Source organism: Elephantulus edwardii, unplaced genomic scaffold (genome assembly GCF_000299155.1).
Source record: "Elephantulus edwardii isolate Elephantulus edwardi_28Jun2011 unplaced genomic scaffold, EleEdw1.0 scaffold00028, whole genome shotgun sequence".
In the NCBI taxonomy this organism is placed as follows: domain Eukaryota; kingdom Metazoa; phylum Chordata; class Mammalia; order Macroscelidea; family Macroscelididae; genus Elephantulus; species Elephantulus edwardii.
Genome location: NW_006399778.1, coordinates 6,657,510 through 6,679,089, shown reverse-complemented (window position 1 = coordinate 6,679,089; position 21,580 = coordinate 6,657,510). Strand labels below are relative to the sequence as shown.

Genomic DNA, 21,580 nt, shown 5'->3' with positions numbered 1-21,580 from the left:
AGTCTAGAGACTAGAGTGTGCCTGATTTAGGCCATAATCTTTGTAATTACTTGCTACACATCAGAGAGCTGGACAATGACTAAGGAGGAGAGAAGAAGGATTGATGCCTTTGGGTTGTGGTGCTAGAGAAGAATATTAACATTCCGCAGACTACCAATAGAACAAACAGGTTTGTCCTGGAAAAAGTGAAACCACATTGCTCCTTGGAGGCAAAAATTTTGAGACTCTGTCTCACATACTTTGGGAATGTTGCCAGGAGGGACCAGACCTTGGAGAGGGCCATCATGCTTGGTAGAGTACAGAGACAGAGCAAGAGAGGAAGACCCTGGATGAGATGGATTGATACAGTAACTGGGGTAATGGAGTTATGTGTGTCAGAGACAGTGAGATTGGCCCAGGATAGAGCAAAATTCAGAGCTATAATAAATCACAGGTGACTGGACAGCACATAACAATAACAACACTGTTAAACATTTTCCCCATAGAAGTCTTCAGTATTAAGAATGGAAACTTGAATTGTTTCTTCAATTCTTTCCCTTTCAGAAATGCTCAGTGTGTTCTTCCCTTTTGATTTCTAACTCTAGTTCTCTGCATATGCCTTCTTAAGTGATTTTCTTTTGCCTTCTTGGGCTGCCCTTTAAGATCTCAGTTTGGCTCTTTTACTTTGAATTGTGTTGAAGAAGAGTACTGAACATCTTGTGGATTGCCAAAAATAACAAACAACTCTATCTTGGCATAAGGTGCTCCTTAAAAGCAAGGATCGTGACACTTTGTCATCCTCTGGGCATGGTGAGGAGGGACCAGCCATTGGTAAAAGACATTATGCTGAGAAAGAAAGGCAGAAGGTCAGAGAACGAGAGGAAGACCTTCAACAAGACAGGCACAGTCATTGCACCAATGGGCTCGAGCATCTCAGGTGCGGATAGCGCAGGATAAGGCAAGGTTCAGATCTGCTGTTCCCATGAGTCAACTGGCTGGCACCTAACAGCAAGATGCCAGAAAGGATCCTAGCACAGGGTGTGGAATCCTTCACTTCCTCTCAAGCTTGAGTGCCTGAAGAGGAATATTTTGCCGTGTTGTTAGAGGTATCCACCTACTGCTGTGGAGTCTAATTCTGACTCATAGCAACTGCTGTAGGGCAGATTCCAAGTGCCCAGTAGGGTTTGTAAGGCTGCAGATCTTTAGGGAAGCACACTGCTGTATCTTTCTCCTGGGAGCAGGGGTAGGTTTGAACGCCCAAGCTCTCTTTCATGGAATGTACTGTTTAAAATCTGCCTTTGCTTTTCAAAATATATACTGAATATCTTTCTATGCCTTTAAATAGTTCTTTTTAATGACTGCAAATCACTCATGATGTAATTAGATCATTATTGAATACAAAGCACAGGTGTCATATATTGTTGTGTGCCGTTGAGTCAGAACTGACCCATAGCTGACCCTCCAGCAGGTTTTCAGAGGCAGTGAATTATGTGGAGGAAATTTCCCACCAACGTGTAAATATTTTTTCTCAGTAGATTTTTGCTCTAGGATTTGATGATGAATCTATCCTTTCATGAGATTGCCATTGTCCAATAAATACAAACCACTACCTCTCTGGGTAACTATCTCTAGAGAGCAGTAACATTTCCTATGTGGGCAAGGACCATGTCAGTTTAACTCAACACAGTATCACCAGTGCCTATTACAGAGTCTCTGTGGAAGAGCTATGCATTAGATGTGTGTGGGCTGACAGACTGACTCCCGACAGGTGTCCATGAGGGAGAGGCCATGACACTGGAACTAGTTCCAGCTCTTGTCATGGGGCTAATCTGTTGGTTCTAAATACCAGGATATCCTTGAAAATCCCTTGACCTAGTAATTTATCCTTTAGATCTAGTCCTTTCTCTTCTAGAATCTATCTTAAATAATTTCTCAAAGATGAAGTAAAGATTTATATATAAGGAAGATGACCTCAGTGTTATTTATAACAGAAACTTCTTGGAACCTATTAACATTTCTATCAGTGTGTAAATGGTGTATAATTATATGACAAATAAATACTAATAGGGAGTTTTTTATTTTTTTTTCAATATGAGCATATTTTTATGGTTTAGTGACATATAAAAATCCAGAATGTAAAACTGCATGTAAGATTTCTCAATTTGTTAAGATAAGTAGGAAATATACCAAAGATATTATTAGACAATGTGTGAATTGCAAATCCCTTCAGCTTCAAGGAACAGAAATCCTGACATATAATGGCTGGAAAAACAAGAGTTTATTTTTCTCTCCTAAATAGTCTGGACGAGATGTGACTGAAGACCTGACCTCAGCAGCTCGGAGCTATCAGAGATAATATCTATTAGTCTCTCTTCCTTATAGTCACACAGTGGCTGCCTGAGCTCCAGGCATCACGTCCACACCTGGAGCAGGAAGAAGGAAGAGGAGTAACATGTGCCTGTAGTGTTTGTCTCTTTTATCAGAAGCTTGAAGATCTTTCCAGGGTACCTCCACAGATTTCTGCTTAGATGGTTTTGTGGACTGAAACCATGTCCCACACAATAACATTACTAAAATAGGAGTTACCCAGTATAATTATACCCAGTATAATTCATGGTGTCACCCATTCTCCCCTCCCTTTTCCACTTTAGGGAGCTCTGGTGGCAAAGTCCATAGGGAGTTGCTCTGCTAATCCAAAGGCCACATCTTTATGGTGGTTGGAATCCACTAGGCCCTCTGCAGGAAAAAAGATGAGCAGCCTCCTCTCACTACTATTTATAGTCTCGGAAACCTGTAGGAGGCTTGTAATGTGTTGGAATGGATTTGATGGCAGTGAATTTGAGTTTTGTGTTTATTATTCAATTAGCCATAGAATAATATGTGATAAGACAGTTGTAGATTGTTTAAAGATTGTTGATGTTGTTGTTGTTATGTACCATCAAGTCACCTACGACCCATAGCTCTGAAGCCTGCCCTGTCCTAAGCCAGTCTTACTAATTCCGACCCACCAACCCCCATTGCATCAGTTACTGTATCTCATCCAGGGTCTTCCTCTCCTGCACTGTCCCCTCAACTTTCCAAACATGATGTCCTTTTCCAAGGACCGGTCTCTCCTGGCCATATGCCCAAAGTATGTGACACTGAGTTTCAAAATCCTACCTTCCAAGGAGAAAGGTGGTTTCACCCTCTCAAATATAGACCTATTTGTTTTCTTAGAGGTCCATGATATGTTCAAGACTCTTCTCCAGCACCACAATTTGAAGGCATCAGTTTTTCTTTTGTCGTCCTTAGTCATTGTCCAACTCTCTGAAACCTAACAAGTAGTTGTGAAGACCATGGCCAGGATTGTTATTGTTATGTGCCATCTAGTCACCTGTGACTCATAGCGCTCCTACGTACAAGTCTTAAACCCTGCTCTATTCTGTGCCAATCATGTTGTCTCTGACATACTTACCCCCATTACTCCAGTCACTGAATCAGTCCATCTCATCGAGGATCTTCCTCTCTCTGTATCTCCATCCTCGCAAGCATGATGTTCCTCTCCAAGGACTGGTCCCATCTTACAACATGTCCAAAGTATGTCATATGAAGCTTCTGAATCCTTGTCTCCAAGGAGTAGCCTGGTCTCACCGGGTCTAGGATGAAACTGTTCTCCTAGAAGTCCCTAGAGACTAAGTTGTGCCTGATCCAGGCCATAGTCTTTGCAATCACTTGCTATGCATCAGAAAGCTGGAAAATGACTAGGGATGATAAAAGGAAAATTGATGCCTTTGAACTGTGGTACTGGAGAAGAGGAGTGAATATACCATGGTCTGGATTAGGCACACCTTAGTCACAATGTGCCAAGAAATCTGGAGGACGACTACTTGGCCAACTGACTGGAAAAGATCCATATTTAATCCCAGTCCAAAAAAAGGTGACCCAGCAGAGTGTGGAAATTATTGAACAATATCAATTGGCAGCATCATGGTAGATGTGAAAAGACTGAGACTGTTCACAGCTTTAGTTTGCTTGGCTCCACAATTAACACTCTTGGTACCAGCAGCCAGGAAATCAAGAGACAAACTGCACTGGGAAAGTTGGCTGTCAGGGACCTCTCCAGAGAACGGAAGAGCAAGGACACCAGCCTGGAGACTAAGGTGTGCCAGATCCAGGCCATACTCTTTACAATTGCTTGATACGCATCAGAGTGCTGGACAATGATTAGGGATGATAGAAAGATAATTGATGCCTTTTAGCTGTGGTGCTGGAGAAGAGTGTTGAAAATACCATGGCCTGCCAGGAAAACAAACAGGTTTGTCCTAGAGAAGGTGAAACTAGGCTATTCCTTGGAGTGAAGGATTCTGAAGCTTCGTCTGACATACTTTGGACATATTGCAAGGAGGGACCAGTCCTGGAGAGGGACGTCATGCTTGGAAGGGCGGAAGGGTAGAGGGACAGAAAAGAGAGGAAGACCATAGATAAGCTGGATTGATTCAGTGACTGGGATAATGAGGGTAGGTGTGTCAGAGACAGTCAAGTTGTCAGAGGATAGAGCAGGTTTCAGGGCTATTGTACATGGGATAGCTATGAGTTGCAGGTGACTCAAAGGCACATAACAACAGCAACAACAACAACAACAACCATCACTAATATAACACACTAGCAAAATCCTGCTGAAGATTATCCAGAAACGACTGGAGCAGTACATTGACAGAGAACTACCAGAAATACAAGCTGGGTTTAGAAGAGGTCGTGGCAGTAGAGATATTATTGCAATGTTAGATGGATCTTGGCAGAAAGCAGAGAGTACCAGAGGAATGTCTATTTGTGTTTCATTGACTATGCAAAGGCATTTGACTGTGTGGATCACAACAAATTGTGGCCAACTCTGAGAAGAATTGGAATCCCAGAACACTTGATTGTGCTTATGCAAAGCCTATACTTGGACCAGGGAGCAGTCCTCAGAACAGAGCAGGGAAACACTGCATGGTTCAAAATCAGGAAGGGAGTGCCTCAGGGATGCATTCTGTGTCCATACCTTTTCAATCTATTTGCAGAACAGATCATTTTAGAAGCAGGGCTTTATGAAGAGGAACGTAGCGTCAGGAAGACTCATCAGCAACCTATGCTGTGCAGATGACATAACCTTACTTGCTGAAACGGAAGTAGATCTGAAGTGCTTGTTGCAGAAGGTCAAGGAATGCAGTCTTCAATATGGGTTGAAGCTCAACATCAAGAAGACAAAGATTCTCGCTATTGGACCAATTGACAACACCATGATAGATGGAGAAGAGACAGAGGTTGTTAACAATTACAGCTTGTTTATGTGCCGTTGAGTCACTTGTGACTTGTAGTGACTTGTACAAGAGCCCTAAACCCTGCTCTATCCTTTGCCAACCTCACTGTCTTGGACACATCTATTCCCATTGCCCCAATCAACATTTGCAGTGAAAATCTACCAGGTGCTCTGCAGGAGAAAGATGTGCAATCTCTTGTACCATTTACTGCCTCTGGAAATGCACTGGAGGGTCAGCTATGGTTCAGTTCCAACTTGACGGTACACAACATTACATTAATTAAGGATTCTCGGTAAATCTTTTTATTTTACTTGGATCCACAATTAACATCCATGGTAGCAATAGTTAAGAAATCAAAAGGCATGTTGTACTGAGAAAATCTGCTGTCAAGGATCTCTTCAAAGTACTAAAGAGCAATGATGTCAGTTTAAAGACTAATATCCCAGACACAAGTTGAGGTATATCAATTACTTCAGATGCATGTAATGGCCAACAGGAATAAAGACTGTAGAATTAATGCCTTTGAATAGTGCTGTTGGAAGAGTATTGAATATTCCATAGACTCTCAGAAGAACAACCAAATCTATCTTGAAAGAAGTGCTACCAGAATGTTCCTTAGAGGCAAGGCTAGTAAAACTTCCTCTTAGATACATTGAACGTGTTGCCAGGAAGTGCCAGTCCTTGGAAAAGGACATTACACTTGGAAAAACTAGAGGATCAGTGAAACAGAAGACCCTTAACGAGATGAGTTGACATAATTACTGCAACAATGGGTTTAAAGCATGGCTGAGATTGTGAGGATGGTTCAGGATAAGGCACGATTCAAATTTATTATTCATAGGGTCCCTTTGAGTTGTAGTCAAACTCAATGGCACCTAACAATTATAGCCTAGTGCAGCAGAGGTGAAAGCACTTGGGTGTTAACAAAAAGTTAGTTTGTTGGTGGTCTGAGCCCACTCCTTGCCACCCTCCACACCCACAAGTGCTACCAAGGAGAAAGATGTAGCAGTCTACTTCTGCAAATATTTAGAGTACTGCTCTGGGTAGTGGGGTCAGTATGAGTTAGAACCAACATGATGGCAGTTGTTATTGTTGTTACTATGAGCTGCTGAGTCGACTATGACTCGCAGAGACCCTGTGTACAATAGCTCTGAACCCTACTCTATCCTGAGCCAATCTCACTGTCTCTGACACACCTACCCTTATTACCCCACTTACTCGGCCAATCTATTTCATCCAGGGTTTTCCTTTCCTGTTCAGTCTCTTCACCCTTCCAGGCATGATATCCTTCTCTAAAGACTGGTCTCTCTTGGCAACATGCCCAAAATATATAAGACCAAGCCTCAAAATCCTTGCCTCCAAGGAATAGCTTGATTTCACCCTCTCCAAGACACACCTGTTAGTTGTTCTCTTGGTAGTCTTTGGTATGGGAAGCCAGACTTTATACCAAACATTATATGAAAACCCTTGTTCAGGAATTGAAGGAATTACAGATTTGTAAGTTAGGATTTCTCTTGTGACAGATCCTAGAAAATGAGCTGTTTGTTGCCTGCAAGACAGGAGACAGCAAGGGGCCCCCTACAGAGGGAGTGTTACTTCCTGAGCTAGAGTTCACCCTGAGGCATCAAGGTTAATAGTTAAGGGTAAACCAAATTCTTGCATTTGTGAACCCCTCCTTCCTGAGTCAAGCAGAAGGTTTTCTATAGAAAGAGCTTGGCTTCATTTGCTTTGAATTCTCTTTGTGATTTACTTCCTGGTAATTTTCAATAAAGACACAGAGAAGCTTGGCTTGGGGTCTTCAGTCAAGAACTGTTGGCCCCTGTTTTATGCTCTCTGCTCTATCACATTTCTGGCTGTTTGTCTCTTTATTAATAATTATAAAATTATTCCATTCTTTGGGACCCTCGGTCTGCAACATTCTGGTATGTTCAATATTCTTCTCCAGCACCACAACTCAAAGGCAACAATTCTTCTGTAATCTTTGGTCATTGTCCAACTCTCTGATGCATAGCAAGTATCTGTGAAGATTATGGCCCGGGTAAGGTGCACCTTGGTCTCTAGACTGACATCATTGCTCTTTAGCACTCTGGAGAGGTCACTGACAGCAGGTTTTCCTAATGCGATTCATCTTCCGATTTCTTGACTGCTGGTGCCAAACGTGTTGATTGTGGAGCCTAACAAACTGACATTGTTAACAATCTCAGTCTCTTCTCCATCTGTCATGGTGCTGCCAGTTGACACAGTGATGAGAATCTTTTTCTTCTTGATTCTGAGCTTCAATACACATTGCAATTTACAGTTCTCAACCCTGTGCAGCAAATACTTCAGGTTCTCTTCAGTTTCAGCAAGCAAAGTTGTGTTATCTGCATAACACAGGTTGTTGATAAGTCTTTAAATCCTGATAACACATTCCTCCTCATAAAGCCAAGCCTCTCAAATGATCTGTTCTGCATTCAGATTGAAAATGTATAGAGGCAGTATGCATTCTTGATGTACTCCCCTTCCTGACTTTTTGAACCGTGCAATGTTTTCTTGCTTTATTCTGATGACGGCCTCCTGGTCCAAGTATAGGTTTCACATGAGTACAATCAAGAGTTTTGGGATCCCCATGCTTCTCATTTTGGGATCCCCATGCTTCTCAAGGTTAGCCATAATTTGTTGTGATCCACACAAATACCTTTGCATAGTCAACGAAACACAGATATACATTCCTCTGGTACACTCTTCTTTTAGCCAAGATGCATCTGACCTTGGTGATGATGCTCCTTGTGCCATGGCCTCTTCCAAACTCAGCTTGTATTTCTAGTAATTCCCTGTTGATGTACTATTTTTGGATGATCATCCGCAGGATTTTGCTGAAGATACTAGTGATATTGTCTGTTAATTTCCACACTCTGTCGAAACACCTTTTTTTTTAACAAAAAAAAGAGAATAAATATGGATCCCTTCCAATCAGTTGACCAGCTGGTTATTCTCCATATTTTTTGGCACAGTCTTGAGAGCATTTCCAGGGGTTCATCTGTCAACAGAGTTATAACAATTGCTATTCCATCAATTCCTGAGGGCTTACTTTTTGCCAATTCTTTCAGAGCAGTTTGAATTTCCTCCATCACCAATGCCTCTTGAACATAGATTGAGTAGATTTGTTTTTTTAGTTTCCTTTAATTATTAATTATTCCCCCCCCCAAAAAAACCCCATTATTGATTTGCAGCCTTTGGTATGGCTTGCATCTCAATGTCAAGAAAACAAAGATTCTTACAACCAGACCAATAGGCAACATCACGATGGATGGAGAAGAAATGGAAACTGTCAACAACTTCATCTTGCTTGGACCCACAATTAGCAGTCTTGGTACCAGTAGGAAATAAGGAAACACATTGCACCAGAGAAATATGCTGTTAGGGACCTCTCCAAATTACTGAGGGGTAATGATGTTAGTTTGAGGACTAAGGTATGTCTGACCCAGGCAATTGTCTTTCTGATCACTTGCTATGCATCTAAGAGATGGACAACAAATAAGGATGACAGAAAAAAAAATTGACGTCTTTGAGCTGTGTGTTAGAGAAGAAAATGGAACATCCTGTGGACAGCCAAGAGAACAAACAGGTATGTCTTGGAAAGGATGCAGCCAGAATGCTCTTTGGACGTGTTGCTGTTGTTGTTGTTATGTGCTATTGAGTCACCTGTGATTCAGAAAGACTCTACATACAACAGCTCTGAAACCTGCCCTGTCCTGAGCCAGTCTCACTAACTCTGAGACCCCTACCCCCATTGCCCTAGTTACTGTATCAATCCAGGGTCTTCTTCTCCTGCACTGTCCCTCCATCCTTTCAAGCATGACGTTGTTCTCCAAGGATCAGTGCTTCCGGGTCACATGCCCGATGTATGTGAGATGGAGTTTTAAAATCCTAGGCTCCAAGGAGAAACTTGGTTTCACCCTCTCCAGAACAGACTGATTTGTATTCTTGGTAGTCCATGATAAGTTCAAGACTCTTCTCCAGCACCATAACTCAAAGGCATCGACTCTTCTTTTGTCATCCTTAGCCCTTGTCCAGCTCTCTGATGGATAGTAAATAATTGTGAAGACAATGGCCTGGATCAGGCACACCTTAGTCTCTAGACTGACATTGTTGCTTCTCAGTACTCTGGAAAGGTCTCTGACAGCACATTTACCTAATGCAATTCATCTTTTTATTTCCTGACTGCTGGTGCCAAGAGTGTTGATTGTGGAGCTGCACAAGCTTTAACTGTTAAAAAACTCAATCTCTTCTCCATCCATCATGGTGGTGCCAGTTGGCCTGGTGGTGAGAATCTTTGTCTTCTTATTGCTAGGATGGGCTATTCTTTGTTTAGGGACATGCTGCTGTGGAGGGTGGAGGGTCAGGGAAGGAGAGGAAGACCCTCAATCAGTTGGATTGACATGGTGACTGCTGCAATGGGCTCTTGTGTGTCAGGAAGTGTGAGGATGACACAGAATAGAACAGGGTTAGATCTTTTATTTTTAATAGGGTTACTATGAGTCATACTCAACTCAACGACACCTAACGACAACAACGTGTTCACAAATACTAATTACCACAGTATCATAACGAAAACCCTAGAAAATGTTAAAAAATGAAGGGTAATTGTAACTGGCTAATCATGACAGCTCTGGTCTGAGCTTGTTGCTGTTGTTAGGAATTGTTGAGTAAAGTACAGCTCCTAGCGATTCTATGAACAACAGACCTGCACCCTGTCCTATCCTGGGCCGTCCTCACAATTTCTGACAGAGTGTTCAACAAGTAAGTTAGTACAGTTTTATTCTTGTAGGTATGTTGATACATGATTGCTGAGTTTAAAGAAAACCCTTTTTAATCAGAATCAACTACTGTTGTTGCTGCATGCCATCAGGCAGTAAATCACACAGGAGTAGATTGCCCAGCCTTAACCTGTGGAATATCTGGTGGATTTACTGTGTATCTTTGCAGTACAACCTCTTAAACACTAAACTAAAAATTTCTCCTGGAACAGTATGTGAAAATGATATACATGGTCATTTCAGTGTCTCTCTACGGGTGTCACAGTGTAGTCCTCAATTCTCCATACCCTGAGGGGATTCCACTGACCTCCCCTAGGTCACTCTCAGACACAAGAGAGAATAATTAATATGTAACTTCTTATAAGTGGGAATATCTGTCAGGGTGTTTAATCTTAACCTGATCTTTAAGTGTTTGGTTGTTTTTTTTTTTTGTGATTGGTGGGTTTCAGGATGTTTTTACTTTTCTCCTTTACACTTTCTTATTCTGCCTAATTTTTCTACAGCAAGCACTTATAATTTCTATAACTGAGGAAATGTAACAGATGCAACTTGAAGAATCTCTTGTAAGGCTGTGTGTTCCCATCTCTGGAAGCGTTTGTACCATCATCCGTCACAATGTGCAGAAGGAACAGTTGAGTTCTGTGGGAGTTGAATTGCCATGTCTGTCTTCCTCTGTCAACCGTGACCCCTGGGAGGGGGTGGATGGGGAAAAGGATCACTTGCTTAACTCCTACCTTTATCAAGTGCTGTGCGAGGCACTAGGCAAGCATCACCTCATCTGATTCTCACTGCAGTATTCTTTTTGCAGATGAGACACAGCAAGGTTAAAGAACTTAATTGAGTCGTACAATAAGTACAAAGCTAGAGCTCAGATAGTGGGAGCAGATTTCACCATTGTATATTTGATTGTGTCATATAAAAATCTCAGTCAAGGCTGTGATGAATGCATTCAGAAAAAGTCCCTGCTGGTTTGCAATTGGCTTCTAACCTAAAGATGGATGGTTTGAACTCACCCAGAAGTTCAGTGAAAGAAAAGTCTGGCAATTTGATTCCATGAATATTACATGCAGGAAATCCCCACTGGGCAGTTCGACTCTTACATACATGGTCAGCATAAAGTGGAGTTGACTTGATTCCCTTGTGTTTAATTTCGGGGTTTTGAAAGCATGTAGAGTTGGGGAATCACTTGTAGAATGTGTGTATATTTTGAACTCTTGTTATTCTGTGAGAATTATTTTTTACAGAGCATTTTATATTGACATGAATTTTAATCAGTGCAATTGAAAAATAGCAAGCTATATATTTTTTTCTTAAAAGAGAAGAACTTTGCACCAGCTTGCCCATACCTAATATCCTTGACTAATTGCTAGATAGAAATAGCTAATAACACATAGCAAAGTGGACTGGGGGATGGGTTGTAGGGTAGAAAGAAATTATGCAACAATGAATGAATTATTTTTTTAAAGCAAACTGAGATAGTGTAGGGATGAAAATGTGCAACAATGAATGAGAAAAGGCAACTTTTCTGTAAACTTTCATTAAAATCAAAAGGAAACCATTTTAAAAAAACCCAAAAAACGAATGACAGACTAGTGATTTGAACCCAGCACCTGTGGGACAAAGGCAGTCTGTTCCTGTAGTGCATACAGTCGTGAAGACCCTGTGGGGCAGTCTGACCCTGTTACATGGGGTTGCTGTGAGTTGGAATCAACTTGACGGCACCACCCAACTATAACAACAACAGCAATAACAAATTAATAAGTCCAGATGAAAAGACAGCTGAGGCATTATTTCCCACGAGTCTTCTCTTCCCATTTAAAACAAATTTTTAAGGTGACAGTTTCCAAACTTATGTATAAGTACAGAAAATGGTGGAGGAAGCCTCTAGTGCACTCATCATCTGGTTTCAAGAATGATCAATATTTTGCTAACTTTTCCATGTATCTTCTATTCCCTCATGTTGAAAACAACAACTGGAAAATTTTAAAACAAACCCAAAGACTCATATTTTCATGATCATTTCCATAATTGGAATGAAAAGGTGTATGTGAGGTCTCAAGCTGCCCTCATTTAGCTATGTTCCTGCAGGAAGCAGAGACTGGAAAGTCAGCCTGGGAACTCTGTTTTCTGGAGGCCCAGGCGGGGAGAAGGGGCACATTTTTCAGAGGCAGAGAATCCCAATTTGCTCCCAACCTCTTCCTGAACAATAGCTCCCCTGAAATTCCTCCAGCCTCAGGATTTATATGATTCTCTAATTAAAAAAAAAGTAAAATCAAGTATCTAGCTTCCTCTAGTTAGAGATATCTGGGGAGTTTTGCTTCTGAAACTATTTTTGGCATGAAAATGTCACCCAAGATGTTTCAAGCTCTTAGGAAATTTTTAAGTCTTGAAAGCATCTGATTATATGCTAGAGCCATGACTAGAGGCCAAATGATAGAAGTAAATCATCACCCAAAGCAGTCATTTCCCATTATGATTCTGGTCCCCTACAGCTTTCTTGTTTAATGCATGTGGCCAAAGATAACAACTGGGACTGGTATGTGAAAAGTGGTGGAGCAGGTGGGTTGGGGAGGAGTGGCAGGTGCATGGTATGTGAGGAGCCTGACTGACTGTTCTTCCTTCAACAGCACCCTCTGTTTAGGCTTTCTCCCACAGCACAGCATGCTGGGAGATCCCCAGAGGGCTCTAGGAGAAAGCTGCCATTGTGCGTTTTGCTGATGGGTTCTGCTAAATGGGGGGCAGTGGGGAAGGGGGCCAGGGAGGCAAAGTTTTGTTTTTCTGTGTTCCTTTGTGCCACTGACAGACATCCCAGGGTTATCTGGGAAAATGACAGTACACGTAGGAACCAGAGCAGCTCAGCACAGGGTGGCTGGAGAGAGTAGACAAGGGTCAGAAGTGGAGTCCCTTGAGAACAGGAGGGAAGGGAAGAGCAAGGGGAAGCCCAAGGGTTCAAGCTGTGGAGTGAGTGAGGGTAGAATGAGGCCGAGGAAGGCTGGCTTCAGTAGATGGTAGGTGCTGCTGGCGAAACACAGAACAGAGGAAGGGAAAAGAGACCCCATTGGAAGACCTTTGGTTCATGTCCTTTAACAAAGTCCTCTCCCTCGACTTATATCCTACCTCCCACACCAGTAGCAATTGGGATTTTTTTAGGATTAAATGGGAAGAGCTGATAGAGAAATGAAAGGTCTCAATGACCTCCATTCCCACTGAGCCACCCCAGGTCTCTCTGTCCACCATTCTCCTAGGTAGGATCTTAATAGGAAAAAAACTGACTGAGATTGGGCTCTGGGGGCAGAAAGGAGGAAGCTGTGGGAATTCTCATCTACAGGAAGGCTGCTCAAGGATGAGGGAAGTCTCTAAACGTAGAGATGATTCTTGTAGTGCAACAGCAACCAGCTGTGCTTTCAAACTGCCTGAGTCCATGATGCACTGCTTCTGAGCTACTTCTGCAAATCCACTCCAGACCAATAGGGGGCGCGCTCGCCATGTTCCACCAGGCCTAACAGGAGGTGCTAACTGACAAAAATGGGAGTGGGGGGTGGGAAATGGAGAACATTTTATCTTCTTGGAGAATGTGTTCAAGAAGTCATCTCCATTTACCCATCCACTCATTGATACTCTCATGTATTGTTTTAGCCATTGTCAAGTGTTTCTTCTTGTTGTTCAGTGCTGTTGAGTTGACTCATAATAACCCTATAAACAACAGATCTGAATTATATTCTGATCTCTGATATACCTGAGCTTATTGCTGCAGTCAGCAGGTCACTCCATCTTCCCCCTTTAGGAGTCTTTTTCTCTTTTGCTAACCCTTCACCTTTTCCAAGGAATAGTGTCTCCTACGGCGCAGGAGGGGAAGGCCCTCTATGAGGTGGATTGATTCAGTGACTGGGATAATCGGGATGGGAGTGTCAGAGACAGTGCGATTGGCACAGGACAGAGCAGAGTTTAGGGCTGTTGTACATAGGATCGCTGAGTCGCAAGCGACTCGACGGCACATAACAACAACAACAACAGTAACAGGTCCAAAGAATGAGAGGCGAAACTTTGCCATCCTTGCCTTGTTGTTTTTGCCATCGAGTCTCCTGTGACTGATAGTGACCCTATGTACATTAGCTCTGAATCTTGCCCTAACCAGAGCCAATCTCATCATCTCCCACACACCTAGCCCCATTTCCCCAGTCACCGAGTCAATCATCTCATCCTGGGTCTTCCTCTCCTGTGCTGTCCCTCCACCCTTCCAAGCATGATGTCCCTCGCCAAGAACTGGCCTAGTCCTGGCCGTGTGCCCAAGTATGAGACAGAGCTTCAAGGTCCATGTTCCCAGGGAGCAGCCTGGTTTCCCTCGCTCTTTGATAGACCTTAGGACCTGTTTAAAAGGACCTCTGAATGCTAGGTTACATATATACCATCTGCATTGCTTAGGAGCAATAGGTAGAGAGGAAGTCTTCTGAACGATGGCAAATGACACTCTGATATTTGTCCTGACTGCCACTTAGCTCCTGGGTTCTTAGCTGCCACAGCTATAAAAATGGGGCCAATTAGGCTGCCCCATTTGCCCTGATGAGCACTAAGAAGATGGCTTCCCAGTTGTTCAAGAGTTGAGCCCCATGCCTCACTGTCATCATCCTGTCTACCCCCACAGTATGGTGGGGATCACATAGAAGATGAGAAGGTACTTTGTGTGAAGATATAAGCTCTGTTATTTTAGGATAAAGTACATACATACAGGGCTTCCAGATTCCCATGAAACAGATGACATATTTCATTGGCACATTAAGGAGGCCAAGTCTCTGATGTTACAAGGATGGGAGTGGGTGGATAGGCTAAGATAGTCCTCTCCCTCCGCCCTCCAACTTTCATAGGAAGAGAAAAGCAAAAGAGATCCGTGCTTGGGGAGGTAATAAAAATCCTAGTACCTGCTATAATGCTTTTTCACCCACAGAAATGATTTTTTCCAGTCCCTTGATGTATAGATGAGGATCCAAGTTAAAAAAAAGGAAAATAGTTGCCCAAGATCATGTAAGTGTGGTAGGGCAGCACTTCAAGCCAGATGGGGTTGGTTCCAGGAACTCCTCAGGCTCCGAGCTTATTCTCAGTGGTTGCCCAGTCAGGAACCTGCTCAGCAAAGGGCACACTGAATTGTGAAGCCCAGGACATGAGGTATTGAGGGGTTCTGTGGGTAGAACATTTCATTTTATCCTTTAGTTCAGAAATAATTTCAGAAATGAGAGAGGCAGGTGTTACCTCCCAGGGTTGGCTGCAGAGGCAATTTTTATTTTCTCCCTTATATTTTCCAAACCCTGTAATTTTTATAACCCTCAGAAAGCATTTTTTAAAAAGAAGAAGAAGAAGAAAATTGGAGTGCAGTGAAATGCCTAGCTGTGCACTGAGATACACCAGGCAAGGCCAAAAGGCCAACCAGCATTGGTCACGCTGGGCTGCAGTCCTGGCCCAGAAGTCTGGAAATGTACTAACCTCCTCCTGGAATCCAAGGCCACCCAGGAAAGCTCACTCAACCTCCTTAACTTTTCTTACACTATTTCCCACTCCCAAGATACAACTCTTCCCTGGCCACCATCAAACTGGACTGCCTTTTCCGGGTCCAGCAGGAATTGTTTGGAAGCCCCACCTCCTCTAGAAGGGATGGACATCCCCTGCTCTGATCCCTGGAGCACTTCACTTGAACTTGCTTTGTAATCCTGACCACATTCTGTCTTGACCTTGTGTTCGCACCGGGGTCTGTGAGTGCTTCTGGACAGACCCTCCCTGTGCATGAGTCCTTGGCATTCCCTGTGCCATCCTCAGCCTGGCATATGCCAGGCTTCAAATGAATGTTTGCGGAACTTAATTGATAATGGAGCTTAAAAGTGGGATACTGTGATGGACCGGTGAAAGGCGGGCTTTCTCAACCTCAGCATTATTTGGGATTGGGTAATTCTTCCTTGTGGGGGGCTGTCTAGAGCATTGTAGGGTGTTTAGCTACATGCTTGGTCTCTGTCTATTTGATGCCAGTAGAACTTTCTTATTTGACAAATGAAAATTTGGATATTGCCAAATGTCTAAGAAAGCAGCCTCTCCTGGAAGACCATTGGTAAATAGTTTATAAGATAAAGTTTTCATAATGAGGAGGAGTAGGAACTCCTCTTTGATGAGAAAACCAAGGCTTGTGACAACTGTAGAAAGAAAATCTTGTGGCCGGTTCTCTTACTCTAAGTCTAGCACTGTCTCACCAGCCCATTGCCTTTCAGGACCCCAACAAGGTCTTTGCTTCCCCACTTTAGTGTGTCCTTCTTTGCTTCCACCCCCACATTCTAGCTTCTGCCCCACCCCCTCCTTTTTCTTCTTCATTCCTGTGGCCTGTGTCAGGACAGGTCTCTCTGGTTGACCCTCCTGGTCCATGCAGACTGGACCCCAGGCTGTGCCTGCACCCGCCCCATCATCACATCTTCTTCAGCTCGGTGGGCTCCTCTCCATGCTTGAACACGCTGATGGTGACCTGGCCTGTCTCGGAGCCATACTTGTTCTTGACAAAGACACCATAGCGTCCACTGTCCTCACTTTTGACCTTGTCGATGGTAATGGTGACCTCTGTCCCTCTCACCTCCATGTGGTAGCGGTCAAGGAAGGTGACAGGTTGGTCATTCTTTAGCCAGAGGATTTCAGGGGCCGGGTCACCTGAGATGACGCAGGTTAGGCACAGAGTCTGTTTTGAAAGACAGGAAGAGAATGTTCAATCTCACCTTGGCTGATAAGGCCTGGTACTCACCTTCACTTCCCAGGACAAACTGCTCTTTGTGATAAACTCATTACATTAGTTTTATAATCAGCCATAAAATGGTAACATTAAAGGGAGACATTCTATCCTAACTCCATAACTCTCTATTTCAGACCATAGCTGTGCTAAGCAATTGTTTGCCAAAGAATTTTATTTGTTTTTTGTTGTATCTACATCATTAGCATTTTACTATGCAAATAAAAGGAAAATAATTTGGTAAAAAAGATTCTGTGTATTGAGTTTGAAAACTCTAGAACAAGGTCTACTGCCTATTGTAATGATTAAACACACAGGCTCTGGGTGTGAATCCCAGCTGTTCCATTAAGCTGTGCCACCTAAGTCTGTTAACTTCTCTGAACCTCAGTTTCCCTGGCTGTAAAATGGGACATGTTTCATGTAGTTGTTTTATTGATTTTAAAAAAGTAATTTTATTTATTTTGTTGTTATGTTATTGAGGATGTGCACGGTAAAATCTATTCCAGGCAGGGCTGGTGGTGTAGTGGTAAAGTGTTACACTGCCTACCCAAAGTCTTCAGTTCAAACCCACCAGCTGCTCCACAGGAGGAAGATGGGGGGTTGCCCCCTGTGTGATTTACTGCCTCTGAAGGTTCCCTGGAGGGTCAGCTACGAGTCAGTTCTGACTCGACAGTAAACAACAATAACAAACATAGATACCAATACAACAATTTCTATATGTGCCATTTAGTGATATAAACTACATTCTTTGATTTATAAAACTATGCTTGGCTTTTTTTTTTTAAAAAAAACACCCCACCCTATTTCTTCCCTATTAACATAAATGCACTATTCTCTAAACCAAAAATCAAACCCAATACTAACAAGTCCATTCCAACTCATGGTACCTCAATTAGGTTTCCAAGGCTGTAAATTCTTATGGGAGGAGACTGCCCAATTATTTGGCCTTGGAGCAGCTAATGGGTTCTAACTGCCAACCCTTCCTTTAGCAGTACAACAACTAACACACTATGCCATGAGCTCTTCTTACTGCCTCTTAAGGTTCCTAGCTAATCTTTTGACTGTTATTGTTATGTGCCATTGAGTCATCTGTGACTTATAGAGACCCTCTGAACCCTGCCCTATCCTGAGACAGTCTCACTGTCTCTGACATATCTTCCCCTATTACCCAAACAGTGTCAACTGTTAACAATTCCATTCCATGCAGATAGTTCTTAAAAAGGTATAAAGCTTGAGGCGGGCATTTTTTTTTAAATAACCTAAACTATTGAAGAATTGATGCCTTTGAGCTGTGGTGCTGGAGAAGAGTATTGAGGGTACCATGGACCGCTAGGAAAACAAACAGATTCATCCTGGAAAGGGTGAAACTGGGTGGCTCCTTGGAGGCAAGGATTCTGAGGCTCTGTTTAACATACTTTGGACATGTTGTGAGGAGAGACCGGTCCTTGGAGAAGGACACCATGCTTGGTAGGGTGGAGGAACAGTGCAGGAGGGGAAGGCCCTCTAGGAGGTGGATTGATTCAATGACTGGAGTAATCGGGATGGATGTATCAGAGACAGTGTGATTGGCACAGGACAGAGCAGAGTTTAGGGCTGTTGTACATAGGGTCGCTATGGGTTGCAAGTGACTCGACGGCACATAACAACAACAACAACAAACTATTGTAAAATACAATACAATACAATAAAATACAAATACAATACAAACTCCTTTAAAATAAAGGAGGCTTCAGGAGGTGTTTTTGGTGTGGGCTTTGATGCTTAAGTAAGCTAAAATATTTAATATGTATGGGCAGGGTCTGGCACGAACAAGTCACCATATACATGTGAGCTGTAATTTTCTAGGATACTTATCTGTTGTTGTTAGGTGCTGTGACCCTGTGAACAGTTCTGAACCTTGTCCTATCCTGAGCCATTTGAAATATGTCTGATTATGCTTGAGTCCATTGTTACAATCATGTATCAATTTAGCTTGTTTTTCCTCTCTTTCTCTGACCCTCCGATTTCCCAGCATGATGTCTTTTACCTAAGGACTGGTCCTACACCACTAAACTTGCAGTATTTCAGCCCTGAGATCAGGGTGCTCCTTGGAGGCTAGGGTGGGGAAACTTTTCTTGCATCCTTTAGGCCTGTTGGTAGAAGGGGCCAGTCCTTGAAAGAAAGACATGCTCGGAAGGGTGGAGAGTGAGGATAAGAAAGGAAGACCCTCAGCACGATGGATTAACAGTGTGACCGTAACAATGGGATCCAGTGCATCAGAAATGGTTAGGCTGGCACAAGATAGGGCAAAGTTCCGATCTGTTGTTCATAGGGTCGCTCTGAGTTGCCGTCAACTTGATGGCATGTAACTACAAGAACAACAATGATGGCTTTCAGCCAGTCCGCATTCTGTGGAAACTGAAGGCCAGAGTAAGTGTGATGCCAGAGCTACCTAGAGAGATGGGAGCAGGGTGCCGGTCCAGGCTCACCCTGCGCCTTTCCCTGGTACTACATCTGTACGCAGCCAATGAGGTGAAGTCAATCTGCAAAGTCTGGCTCTTGAACCGGTACCACTATAGTGTTTCGTCATCCGTGATTAACACCTAGGAGGCGAGTGTCTGTGACAAAAGAGCCCGTACCTTGTCCTCCATAATCGTGGCCACGTCTGGCAGGCCCCTCACCACTTTGGCACGATCTGGAAGAGAAAAAGAGACCCAGGGATGACTCCATTCATGCCGGCTGCTTTACTGAGGCAGGTTTCTACATAGCTGAGATTTCTTTTTAAGCACTGCTTATTTCCCCTCCTATTTTGATAATTTTTGCATGAAAATATTTAAAATGTAAAGATATTTGCCATCAAAATATGGTCTATGCTATTGTGGCATTATCACAATATCACAATTACCTTTGCTGTCAAGTCTGAATTGGATCATTCCTTACCCTCCACTAGGTTTTCAGAGGCTGTTAATCACACGAGAGGAGCTTCTCCTACAAAGAAGCTGATGGATTTGAACTACCTGCCTTTGGGGTTGGCTGTGCAACTGCTTACCCATTAAGCCACCATGGAATGCTTTTAGATGGCATTTTCACCAAAGTCTTCTAACTCCCACCAAACAATTGGGTGAGACTATGTATATGTATAGGGAGCTCTGGTGGCCTAGTGGCCAGAAGCTGTGCTGCAATCCTGAAGGTACACTGTTCAAATCCATGAGCTGCTGTGTGGAAGAAGGATGGGCCATCTCCTCCTGTGCAATTTTCTGCCTTTGAAAACCCACTGGAGGGTCAGCTATGGGTCGATTCTGACTCAAAAAGTCACCACCACCACCACCACCACCACCACCACAACGACAACATGCATAATAAATAGGGAGCTCTGCTGCCTAGACGATGCAAAGGCATGTGGTTCAAATCTACTCACTAGTTGTTTTGCAGGAGGAAGATGGATAATCTCCTCCTGTGCTATTATTTACAGTATCTGAAACCCCACTAGAGGGTCTGCTATGGATCTGTTCTGACTCAATGTTGTTCAACAACAGCATGTAGATATAGATAGAGATAGAGAGAGAGATAGAGATATAGAGATAGAGATATATAGATATATAGATAGATATCTCAGAGATATATATAAATATCAAGATCTCAGAGATATATATAAATATTTATTTATATTTAAATAATATAATAAGCAATAATGTCAATTTACAGATACACCTGATTCAGGCCATGGTGTTTTCAATCATTTGCTACATTATCTGAGAGCTAGACAATAAATGAGGATGACAGAAGAGGAATTGATGCCTTTAAATTGTGTTGGAGAAGAGTACTGAGTATCCCGTGGACTGCCAAAAGAACAAATGGATAGGTCTTGGAGAAAGTGCACTGAAAGTGTTCCTTAAAGGCAAGGATGGTGAAGCGTCATCTTACATACTTTGGGCTTGCTGATAGGAGGGGCTATTCCTTGGGGAAGGACATCATGCTTGGAAAGGTGGAAGGTCAGCAAAAGAGGAGGAGACCCTCAATGAGGTGGATTGACACGGTGACTGCAGCAATGGGTTTGAATATGTCAGAGATGATAAGGATGGCAGGATAGGACAGGGTTCCAATCTATTTGTTGTTCATAGGTTTGCTATGACTCTTAATTTACTTGACAGCACCTAACACTAACATGCATACAGATACTTGGAGGGATTGGATACCTTGCTAAGGACTCAGTTAAAGCACATAGAGCACTGTGGTAAGCAGGCCATTAACTAAGATGCATGGAACCCTATCAAGGGGGTTAGTTTACCATTCCGCTGGGCTTAAAATGAGCTACATTGGAGGTGGAAAGCAAGGAACCTGACTATCACTATGACAGAAGTATAGCATGTGCTTTGAACTGAAGCCCCTGCTCTGGGAAACCTCCTAGACCGCAAAACAGAGTCCTAACAACAGAGACAATGAGAGGCAGCAGCAGTGAAACTGCAGTGGCAGAACCAGGAAACCAGCAGGAGGCAGTGTCATGGGCTTCTCAATGTACAGAGTGACAGAGCCCAATGCCTTTGGACAGGAGACTGGCTGGAGGAGTGGCAGTGCATCTGAGCATTTATTAGTGGAGCTGAAAAGCTTTGTAACACTTGCCTATAAAAGGCAGAGACTGAGGTGACTGAAGAGGCTAGAGATGCCAAGGTCCAAAGAGCCAGGAAAGTGTGAGGTCTTCCTGTAGTCATGGCTGAGAAGAAGCTGTCCTCACTGAAGAACTATACTCAGAATCATTTCAGATTCTGTATTATCACCTATTACTTCCCACTTTC

At 43.1% G+C, this 21,580-nt stretch overlaps 1 protein-coding gene across 1 annotated transcript in view; it reads right to left on the bottom strand.

Moving 5' to 3' along the window:
• Positions 1 to 16,496: 16,496 nt before the first annotated feature.
• Positions 16,497 to 21,580, bottom strand: part of MYOM3 (myomesin 3) — a 57,630-nt gene continuing 52,546 nt past the window's right edge. The window contains exons 35-36 of the mRNA XM_006883657.1: positions 19,427 to 19,482; positions 16,497 to 16,760 (exon numbers count right to left, since the gene is read on the bottom strand). Of these exons, the coding sequence (XP_006883719.1) occupies positions 16,497 to 16,760; positions 19,427 to 19,482 (320 nt within the window). The remainder of the gene's footprint in view (positions 16,761 to 19,426; positions 19,483 to 21,580) is intronic.